General features: G+C 37.0%; 1 protein-coding gene across 4 annotated transcripts in view; it reads right to left on the minus strand.

Moving 5' to 3' along the window:
- The window catches only part of LOC110462783 (rap1 GTPase-activating protein 1-like), a 232555-nt gene that overhangs the window by 123959 nt on the left and 96549 nt on the right, over nucleotides 1-12047 (minus strand). The window contains exon 1 of one of the 4 annotated variants that reach the window (XM_021516951.1): nucleotides 5437-5528. The exons of the other annotated variants lie outside the window; for them this stretch is intronic. Coding sequence (XP_021372626.1) covers nucleotides 5437-5513 — 77 coding nt within the window. The 5' untranslated portion in view covers nucleotides 5514-5528. Of the gene's footprint in view, nucleotides 1-5436; nucleotides 5529-12047 lie in introns of those variants that run through there. 4 annotated transcript variants of the gene reach the window in all.

Below are 12047 nucleotides of genomic sequence, written 5' to 3' on the forward strand. Positions count from 1 at the left end.
GAGAAGAAGATTTTTGAAATTTTAGTCAATTTGACCCTTTTTGGCCCCGCCCCTCAGGCCCCTGGGGGCTTAGGACTAAACCGGCAACTATTTTTGTTGACCTTTGTCCATGGAAGGTCCCTGCAAAATTTCATTGAAATTGGTTCAGGGGTTTTGGAGAAGAAGTCAAAAATGTAAATTGTTTACGGACGCACGACGGACGACGACGGACAAAAGGCGATCGCAATAGGTCACTTGAGACTTTGTCTCAGGTGACCTAAAAATTGGGTATAAACTAGAAACTGTTTAAAAGACATGAATTATCATGATCCAATTTAGTTTGGTGTTATTTTGTTTAACGTCCTATCAACAGTGATGGTTGTTAAGGAAGTGCCTCCATATGTACAGATGTATATGCATGCTTACTTGAATGTCTGCTGGAGACATCATGATCTCATGCCAATCAGCATCATTTTTGGACAATTTCTATAAAAAGCCATGATATCAATGAACGTTGATGCCTGTAATACAAAGCTATCCAAAGTACTCATACCTGACCTTTGTATAAAGTTTGATTAAAATCTTTTTACAACAGTTGACAATTTATATATAGAGTAGTAGTGACCTTGGCCTTAATTCTAGAACCGTGAAACATGGATACACTTGAGGTACTATCTTACTTGACCTTTGTATAAAGTTTGACCAAAACATAATGAAATATCCATAGGCTACCCCGTCCTCCCATGAAATGGAGGGGAAATAATAAAATATGAATTTTCATATCCTGATTATTTTAACTACAAAATATCAAAATACATGTGTCAATGTGCAGAAAGCACACATGTATGGGAACAAGATTTTAATATGTGTCCACTTTATCATGTGTGTGGGTATTTTGTGGGAGTGAAATATGCATACATTATCTTTCGGAGTATGTTTGCATATGATGGTAACACTCTCTACAGCAATTCCGAGAATGCTTATCCTTCAACCTGTCCCAACCCAATTCCAAAAATGGACACTTTTTAGATCATACAATTTTTGCTGGTACTTTGACGAAGAGCTGCTTTTCAAAGGTTTTTTGATTTTCAGGCTTCCGTTTATATAGGTTCACGTTTTCAAAGAAGGATGTGTTCTGCCATCCAGGATTTAACTGTTATGGTTAGGTTTTCGTATCTAAGGTGGATAATTTAAACCAGTTATATAATCTGGCAAGCTGTTTCTTAAAATTTAAACTGAATATATTTTAAAACGATTATGACACAAGTAAACCTATATTAATCTTCAATGTTGGCCTAGTTGAAAGCACAGAGGTAGTTGGTTGTGAGACGGAGGAAGATATGGTAGAGAAAGGGAGATAACTCATGCAGTTCCAAGTTAGAATCAATAGGGAAAACATTTGTATTCAGATCTCGGGATGTTTCTTTTTCAAACTTTCTTTTTACAATAATTAATTTCATCAAACTGTAAAATTCAAAAGAATATTTGTGGTGTTAAATTTTTGATTTACAATTGATTTACGGACTTTGTATTTCATTTAGTCATTTCATTCATTTATTTTCCAAGCAGTTTGAAATTTCTATTTATTACTTTCCATTATGTATGTGAATGATTTTCTGCCAGTACTGTTTATTTGTTACACTTACCAGGCCCATGCTTAAATATATAACCAACTATCTCACTCTACAAGCATGACTGTGTGTTCAATGACAGATGTTTTATAGTGTTATAAGTAGTGTGTGCCATGGTGTAAACCAGGCATGAAATTATCAATTAAAACCCAATCCACCCCGTCACATTGATAAGAGCCCCAGCCCCTAATTTGTATGTTATACCATGTTTTATAGCCAAAAAGGTCATCAGTTAAAATGGAACCAGGATTCTCAGGTTAACACACGCAACATCTGACCTCCAGGTCATTTAAGTCTATGTGACTTGGAGAAGAAATGATAAAATTTGCAAATTCACATAAATTTATATACATAAGGTCGCAAACGAAACTTACACAGCATAGGATTTTTATGAAAATGAGCTTCAGCAAGTGTCACAAAAATAAAACTATCAGCTATAGCATGTATTTTTACACGTTTTGGAATATTTACGGCAGAAAATGCCTTAGCTGTGACTTTGTGACATTTTCTTGTTACTTGTGGCATACAAATGTGAGACATGACACTTTTCATTCTGAATCACCACATCAATGATATCTGAAATCACAATGGTGTTAGGTTGTAATTCTTTATTATATATATACATTTAAAATTCAAGTATTCGTAAACTATCTTGAAGGTTAAAGGGTATGTGAATGAATCACTATTCCCCAGCAGTAATAGAAGATTGCTCTATTTCCTGTATCTATGTTGAGTCATAGCTCATTTTTTTTCAGATATCTTCTTGCAGATAAAAAATTTCATTTTTTACAAAACAGTGTCAGTTGCTGTATCAGTGGTATCACAGCTCCAGATAGCAAAACACATTCAGCAACAAATTTTCTGATTCCTTTTCTGATAATCAATATTTATGAAGCATATGGTTAATGTAGAAAAGCCCCCCCCCCCCCCCCCCCCCCCCCCCCCCCCCCCCCCCCNACTCCATGTTCATCCCCAATACCCCTTGTCCAAAACCAAAATTCCTTGTCTAACCCCAACACCCTTTGTCCAGCCCCAGTACCCTTTGTCCAGCCCCAACACCCTTTGTCCAGCCCCAACACCCTTTATCCAGCCCCAATACTCTTTGTCCAGCCCCAACACCCTTTGTCCAGCCCCAACACCCTTTGTCCAGCCCCAACACCCTTTTTCCAGCCCCAGTACTCTTTGTCCAGCACCAATACCCTTTGTCCAGCCCCAACACCCTTTTTCCAGCCCCAGTACTCTTTGTCCAGCACCAATACCCCTTGTTTACCCCAATACTCCATGTCCAACCAAAATGCCCCTTGTCCACCCCCAATACCCCTTGTTTTTCCCCAATACTTCATGTCCACCCAAAATACCCCTTGTCCACCCCAGTACCCCTTGTTTTTCCCCAATACTCATTGTCCACCAAAAATACCTCTTGTCCACCCAAAATACTCCATATTCACCAAAAATACCCCTTGTTCACCCTAATACTCCTTGTTTTCCCCCAATACTTCATGTCTACCTAAATACCCCTTGTCCACCCCCAATACTCCATGCCCTCCCCCACTACATTTTGTCCTATTGTCCACCCCAAATGCTCCATGTCCATCCCAATGCTCCATGTCCACCCCCAAATGCTCCTTGTCCACCTCCAATGCGCTATGTCCTCCCCCACTACTTTTTGTCCTATTGTCCACCCCAAATGCTCCATGTCCATCCCAATGCTCCATGTCCACCCCCAAATACTCCTTGTCCACCTCCAATGCGCTATGCCCTCCCCCACTACTTTTTGTCCTATTGTCCGCCCCAAATGCTCCATGTCCACCCCAATGCTCCATGTCCACCCCCAAATACTCCTTGTCCACCTCCAATGCGCTATGTCCTCCCCCACTACTTTTTGTCCTATTGTCCACTCCAAATGCTCCATGTCCACCCTGATGCTCCATGTCCACCCCCAAATACCCCTTGTCCACCTCCAATGCTCCATGTCCACCCCAATGATCCATGTCCACCCCCAATGCTCCATGTCAACCCCAACACTCTTTGTCTACCTCCAATACCCCTTGTCTAACCCCAATACTCTATGTTTCCCCCCAATACTCTTTGTCCTATTGTCCACCCCCAATACACTATCTTTACCACATTATTTCTTTAACCTTATTATCAGCCCATTTCTTATATGCATGTTTAATCCTTTTTTTTGTCCAAGTATTTTGTACTGTCACCAAAATTTACCATCTTGCTTGAAAACAATTGTCTGTTATGGTTATTTTGGAAAATTATAGATGATTCAGCTATATTTCTAAATTTTCAAATCTGTTAAGAATCCAGGGTGATTATTTGGTTAAATAATAAAGAAGATTACATTACTCCACATTTCTAATTACAAGGTTTGGTATAGGTAAGATAAACAGTAACATATGTCATCCTTCTTAATTAATAAATAACATTTAACAATAAAGTACAGAGAATACTAAATCAGCTGAGGCAGTGAATAAAGAACATATCCTTCATAATATTCTTTCTAGGCAGAACAAAATCCCTCAGCTTACTAAGTCACCTTAGAGATGATTTACTAGGTATGAATCATGTTAATGTTTTTATACTGTGTAACAGTTCTGTGTACGGTGTGTGTGTCCTCAGGGTAATCCCACCTCAAGGAAGTTAAATATCAACTTTTATGTGCTGCACAGAATCTAAAGCTGGTATCCGATTTTATCTCGGGGATAAATCTACGATTGTATCTCGGGGATACATCTACTATTGTATCTGTGACTGTATTGGATGGTGTAAGAGATATCCGACAGCAGCAGAGTGGCTCGTGTTTAAATGTTCCTATACAAACCAAACATAATAAGGCCTAAGTATATTATGATAATAACAATAATTGGTACTGTCAAAGACAATTTCCATCACTACTGCTCATCTGTCACTGATCGGCAGTACGATAATACTACACGTATACAATGTCCTGATATGAAGAGGCTGTCTTGCTTGCTGTTTGCTTTCTCGTCAATTTGTATTTATCACAAAAGCACCATCAGAAAATGTGTGTGTACAGTAAATATGCTAACATTTTGAAATTGGTAAATATTTGTATTTCCTATGCATGCAATGCACAAGAGGTTCCCAGTTCCCATGGAAAGGTAAACTGTATAGGAGTGGGGTGGGTATAAGGAGTATATCTTTTAATAGAATTGTACGGATGTAAAGGCAAAGTAAGAGGTGGGGGAGGGTGGGGATAGGAGTTATGTTAATGATAAAGGTAGCAGTAATAGGTAGAAGTGGGGATAGGCATGGGCAAGTTTAGATGAGTTAGGGGTATTTTGACTATACAGACTTGGTGAAGGGTTTGATATATGGGTAGCAGTAAAGCAATTTAATTAACATCGTGGGTAGATGATGTTTGTAGGGTAAGATAGAAGTTTGTTGTTTAATTGTTGTAGCAGGTGAGATAAGTAATATACTTATGGGAGGAGTATGACAATGATGGAGATCACACAGAAGATGAGGAGGGAAACACTTGGAGTATTAAACTATACTGTGTAGTGGTATACTGTGTAGTGGTATATTGTGTAGTGGTATGCTGTGTAGTGGTGTAGTGGTATATTGTGTAGTGGTATACTGTATAGTGGTAAGCTGTGTAGTGGAATACTGTGTAGTGGTGAAGTGGTATATTGTGTAGTGGTATGCTGTGTAGTGGTGTAGTGGTATATTGTGTAGTGGTATACTGTGTAGTGGTATATTGTGTAGTGGAATACTGTGTAGTGGTGAAGTGGTATATTGTGTAGTGGTATGCTGTGTAGTGGTATACTGTGTAGTGGTATGCTGTGGTACTTACTCTGTGTGCTGTATGTGCCAACAGCACAGACACTTCCAGTACTTGGAATGGTCCCTCACTTCGTATTTCCTAGACATGGTGAATCCAAATCCCATTCAAAAGCAGTTAAATAGATATCTGGAAGTTTTCACTCACAGAAAAATGTTCACCTAATCCAGGGTGACCTTCCTTGGCCATGACACACTTATTCCATCAGCTGTCATAGCGCCCATGACATCATAGTTCCATTGAACAGTCACTGTTAAAATTCTTTCTCTGTGAGGCAGGAATAGACATCGCCTCAGGGTAGCAATATTACATCCCACTCATGCTTGTATTTTTATTATCACAGAAATTGATCCAGCCATTTTTTGCAACACTTTGTGAGGTTTCAGACACCTGTAAAGGTTTACACTCCAATTAACATTATCATCCAGTATTGTTTACATTCACATAGATGTTTTACACTCGTTTAACGTCTTAAACACCTGTATTTTTACAGTCGTATGTATCATACACTCCGGTAAACTTTTTATATTCCAGTAAACATTTTATCTGATAAACATTTTACACTTCTCTAAGTTCCACCTTCCGAAATGTTTTTAAGCTACTGAAATTTATTTTTATTATTTTTACACATGTTTAATACCCTTGTAATATTTCTACTTCAGTAATATTATTTTATCCCCTTATGGTGTAAGCACTCTCTGTAAACACTAACAGTCCAAAGAAATATCTCTTCCACATGGAGGAACCTTCAAAATCATTACAGAATACTGTTTCACATTGCTACATCAACACTGAATCTGTCGATTGTCTTTAAGCTTGTTGCCCTGACAACAGAGGTCAAGTAAGCACACTCTACAACAGCAACACTTAACACATCAATCGTGAACCTTTACAGCTGTATTCCACGAGGCACCTTCAATTCTTGTCCTTAATTAGAATGCTATTGAAAAACTGGGAAAAGCTGGCTGTCATTGTTATAGGCAATATCCAACCAGGCTCCATTGATGGTTTCTTCATATTTCCACAAAAAACGACTCCAATGCAATTTGTGTAACAGAGACAATATTTCTTGATACCTCTGCCACACGAACATGTGATTCTATAGCACTCCCGACAAAGTGTTTGCGCATTACACCCAGATGTACGATCCCGAGGAGTAAGAAGTTGTTATAAAGGCATTATCCAGATGAAATGCCTCGTGTTTTTGGTGCCGGTTCTAGAAGGCATTTTGATGGCATTGTCACAGACCTGTAGTATTATACTATCTGAAGTTTTGTTGCCGTTCTTTGAAATGTCAGGTCGAGAGTGGTGCAGGGTTGGTCCTTAGGACGAAGTCACATATTACAATATTAGAACAGGCATTTACAATCTGTCAAACAGAATTCTTCAACTCAGATAATGACAGTCAATCTAAGGTTGTAAATAGCTCCAGGATAAAATAAGTCCCAGTGTTGCTATGATGTGCTACTCATAGTTTATTTATTTTTTATCGATAAAAAGAAGTATATATACATATCTAGCTGGTACACTGATGACCTCATGCAAAATTTTGTTATCTTTGAAATATATCCAATATTATCAAAGTTATTCTGGAATTAAACATCAAAATTTCAACAATTTCTTGATTCAAGAATATTTATCCCGGCTATTGTTTTACTTTTATGTATTCAAGATTGTTATCTAGGTTTTTTCTAAAATGTCATCCAAGTTATTATAGATCCAAGATTATTATCCAGACTATTCTTGATTCCAGTGTTGTCCAGGTTTCAAAAATGTCTCCTTGATTATTTTGTACTCCAAAATATCATCCAGGTAATTCTTGATTCTAGAATGTCATCTAGGTTGTTCTTGATTAAAGATTCTTACCCAAACTATTCATGATCCAAGGACATTATCCATACTAGTTCTGACATCCAAGCATTTTGTCCACGTTATTCTTCATTCAAACATGTTATCCTCTCTTTTTCAATTTAGGAAAATTATCCAGGAACTTTTTTACTTAGGTTTATAACGGTATTAACAACCCAAAAGATGTATATCATAATGTTCATGAGATAAAGCGTACAATTTTTCCTGGAAATTCTTTGGGAACTCCATACACAATCTCACAGATTTAACCTTGAGGAGATATTGCTCCTGTTGTTGTACAATTAAAGGAAACTCCCAGAAGTGCTGTTTCAGATTGGTTCTTCCAAGTTTCCTTGTAAGTTCACCAACATAATTACATTGCTGAAACCATATACAATTCTGTAATCCTGTGTGTTTGTCTCTGTAGTACGCCAGTTTTAGATACACTCCAGTTAGGCTCGCTAGCCTGATTTCCACATGATGGTAGTAGTACAGGGAACTACTGTGGTAGGAGGTAGCCTGGAGTCTCCCCTTTGGCTATCAGTTCGATATGATGCACATCGATGCTACCTAGCCGAGTATACAAGTCCAATTTGGCCTAATCTGCACTGCTCCCCTGTCCAGTAATGAGCCGACAGACACCTAAATTCTGGTAGTATTACCTTTTCCATCACTTGCAGACATGAAACATTTCCCCCGTCTCCTAAGTTTGTCTTCACCAATGTCCTTTATCACAATTCAGGGACAGCCTTCCACGGAAAAAAAACGTGTCGGTGGATTTTGGAGACAAACCGCCTGGTTAATGGAGCATTGATCAACAGCAGAGATGTTTAGAAACTGTGAAGAAAGAGGAAAGATAAAGCATGCTGTTGGTTCGGCTGTCAGCTTGTGGAACACACTGCGGCACGATGTGGAAACATTGTGTAATCAATTATCAAAATATTCCTAGCCAATCTTACAGATCAGGGTTCAACTGCCACAGACCTATCCTGAGTAACACCTTCGCTCTGTCGTCATACTGGGTAATGAGACTCCTCGGAGTGTCAACACCAATTAGTTCAATAAATAACCTCCACACACAAAAACGGGTTAAACTAGAAATTCAATATGATCAGCTCTCTACTGTAATTTTTTTAATTTTTTTTTAAAATATCAATAAAAAATATTTTTGTATGATGTCAATTTTAAGAATCTGTCACATCATAGTATTTAAAATGAAATATCGTTATGAAATTTAATAGTGATACATATTTTTATGAAACTTAATATTGAAAGTCTTTTTGTTGGTAAAATATTGTTTTCTGAAAAAAATCATAGAAATTTATGTCGATGTCAGTCTAAAAATGACTGTCAGATTAAATAGGACTTAAGCCTCTAAGAGCAATTCCAGATATTTTATTTATGAAAATTTAAGATTTACTTGAATATCTGACTCAATATGATTTAAGTCTTTAAAATTAATTCCAGATATTTTATTTGTGAAAATTCAAGATTTATTTGAATTCCCTGATTTAATATGATTTAAGTCTCTAAAAGTTAAATAAAAAACATTTCATAAAAGTTTAAGATTGATTTTGAATATCAATCATAAGACTGTGACCACACTATAAACTCGTCCGACCAGCTAGAATCGGCCCACTGCACGTTCATGAGTTTGTCAACGGACAAATAATATTACAGACGATTTAGAACATGGTCGCATGTGGTTGAGTATAAATACCTTCCACAAAAGATCTCTCAAACAAACATTACGCTGTCAACAGAATCAGCTTAGGAAGAGCTAGTTCATTCAACAAAACACTCTTTTATGCTTCTTGGGTAATACTCCATTTTGCTTGACAGCCTAATATCCGGTGTTCTGTCCACTGATACAGATATCTTACAGGCTAATTCATGTGTGTTTTAACACAAGCAGTGTAACTGAAATCAGCACAGATATTTTAAATGTTTCATTGTGAAAAATATTATCCCTAATTATGTAGTATTATCTCAGTTTTACAATCAATTTATCAAAACAGCTCACAGTTTTGTCAGTTTGTTTGTTGCTTTATTATATGCCAGAAGAGCTTTTTTGTTGCTTTACCATATGCCAGAAGAGCTTTTCTGTTGCTTTACCATATGCCAGAAGAGCTTTTTTGCAGCTTTACTATATGCCAGAAGAGCTTTTTTGTAGCTTTACTATATGCCAGAAGAGCTTTTTTGTTGCGTTACCATATGCCAGAAGAGCTTTTTTGTTGCTTTATTATATGCCAGAAGAGCTTTTTTGTTGCGTTACTATATGCCAGAAGAGCTTTTTTGTAGCTTTACTATATGCCAGAAGCGCTTTTTTGTAGCTTTACTATATGCCAGAAGAGCTTTTTTGCTGCTTTACTATATGCCAGAAGAGCTTTTTTGTAGCTTTACTATATGCCAGAAGCGCTTTTTTGTAGCTTTACTATATGCCAGAAGAGCTTTTTTGTAGCTTTACTATATGCCAGAAGAGCTTTTTTGTTGCTTTACCATATGCCAGAAGAGCTTTTTTGCAGCTTTACTATATGCCAGAAGAGCTTTTTTGCTGCTTTACTATATGCCAGAAGAGCTTTTTTGTTGCGTTACTATATGCCAGAAGAGCTTTTTTGTAGCTTTACCATATGCCAGAAGAGCTTTTTTGTTGCTTTACCATATGCCAGAAGAGCTTTTTTGTTGCTTTACTATATGCCAGAAGAGCTTTATTGTTGCTTTACTATATGCCAGAAGAGCTTTATTGTTGCTTTACTATATGCCAGAAGAGCTTTTTTGTTGCGTTACCATATGCCAGAAGAGCTTTTTTGTTGCTTTATTATATGCCAGAAGAGCTTTTTTGTTGCTTTACTATATGCCAGAAGAACTTTTTTGTTGCTTTACCATATGCCAGAAGAGCTTTTTTGTTGCTTTATTATATGCCAGAAGAGCTTTTTTGTTGCGTTACTATATGCCAGAAGAGCTTTTTTGTAGCTTTACCATATGCCAGAAGAGCTTTTTTGTAGCTTTACCATATGCCAGAAGAGCTTTTTTGCAGCTTTACTATATGCCAGAAGAGCTTTTTTGTAGCTTTACTATATGCCAGAAGCGCTTTTTTGTAGCTTTACTATATGCCAGAAGCGCTTTTTTGTAGCTTTACTATATGCCAGAAGCGCTTTTTTGTAGCTTTACTATATGCCAGAAGAGCTTTTTTGTAGCTTTACTATATGCCAGAAGAGCTTTTTTGTAGCTTTACCATATGCCAGAAGAGCTTTTTTGTTGCTTTATTATATGCCAGAAGAGCTTTTTTGTTGCGTTACCATATGCCAGAAGAGCTTTTTTGTTGCTTTACCATATGCCAGAAGAGCTTTTTTGCAGCTTTACTATATGCCAGAAGAGCTTTTTTGCTGCTTTACTATATGCCAGAAGAGCTTTTTTGTAGCTTTACTATATGCCAGAAGAGCTTTTTTGTTTCTTTACTATATGCCAAAATGTGATTAAAATTTAGTAGATTTGATGTCTACAGCTGTTGTTATACATCTCAATACAGTGTGAGTGTGCTAATACCCTGACAGAAAATGTACATTAGTGCTTAGGAATATATAATAGAATATTACTTTTTTACAGTTTTAAAGTAAAACTGTCTAAATTAAATTTAAATTTGAATCAACTAAAAAAAAAAGTCTTTCTTTTGCATATACAATTAAAATTTTAACTTGTTATCTTTTACTTCAAGTATGATAATATACTTAGTTATGGTGTTCATTATCAGATAACAAGAGTACCGCGGGGCGGAACAATATACGCCCGTCGAATGTCATATAGCGTTATATACTTTCTTACATTGAAATAAGATCTGCATCATTCTAAGAGTGGTTAGCTGACATGCTATAAAAAATGTAGGAGAAAATCTCCGGACAAAAAATCAAATACTGAAATGAACAAAGGGCAATAACTTTTGCAAAAACCGTCGAATCAAAATTCCCTTAAGGGAGACACAACTTCATATCATGATTATTATGTGTACTAAGTTTCAAAGAAATTGGTCGATTAATGTAATAGGCGATTGCCGGACAAAAATGAAATACTGAAGTTAACAAAGGGCAATTAAACTTTAATAAAAATTGTTGAATCAAAATTCTTTTAAGGGAGACACAATTTCACATCATGATTGTGATGTTTACCAAGTTTCCGGCTGGCCGGACAACCCCATACCATATTACTCCCGTCAAATTTGACGGGCGTATAAAAATAAGTACTGTATACTTTCTTGCTATCTTGACACATTGGAAATTTCAAATATATTGCTGCCGATACTTTATACAGATCAATAATGTTACACTTAACAAATTAAAAAGAACCAAGATCAAAAGTGTGAAGGACTTGCTTGATCGGAGAATGTGTTTCTACCAGAGAACATCTCCGTACCCTGTAGATCAACGTTCCTATTAACCTACATCTATCTCTACACAATCAGAGTTCAATTGTTCAAACCTTGTAAACTTATCGCACAGTTCACACCAACATTTCATCTACTATACTAACCTGCAATAAGTCCAGGTGTTCAACACATTATGTCTACCTCATCTTAGGAGGGTGGGCTTACTACTGGTCAAAGAAGTAGCGTTTCTGACCCTTCTACTGACCTGCATTAGATGTAGGTGGGCTTATTACTGGTCAAAGAAGTAGCGTTTCTGACCCTTCTACTGACCTGCATTAGATGTCGGTGGGCTTATTACTGGTCAAAGAAATAGCATTTCTGACCCTTCTACTGACCTGCATTAGATGTCGGTGGG

Source organism: Mizuhopecten yessoensis, unplaced genomic scaffold, assembly GCF_002113885.1.
Source record: "Mizuhopecten yessoensis strain PY_sf001 unplaced genomic scaffold, ASM211388v2 scaffold10829, whole genome shotgun sequence".
Lineage (NCBI taxonomy): Eukaryota > Metazoa > Mollusca > Bivalvia > Pectinida > Pectinidae > Mizuhopecten > Mizuhopecten yessoensis.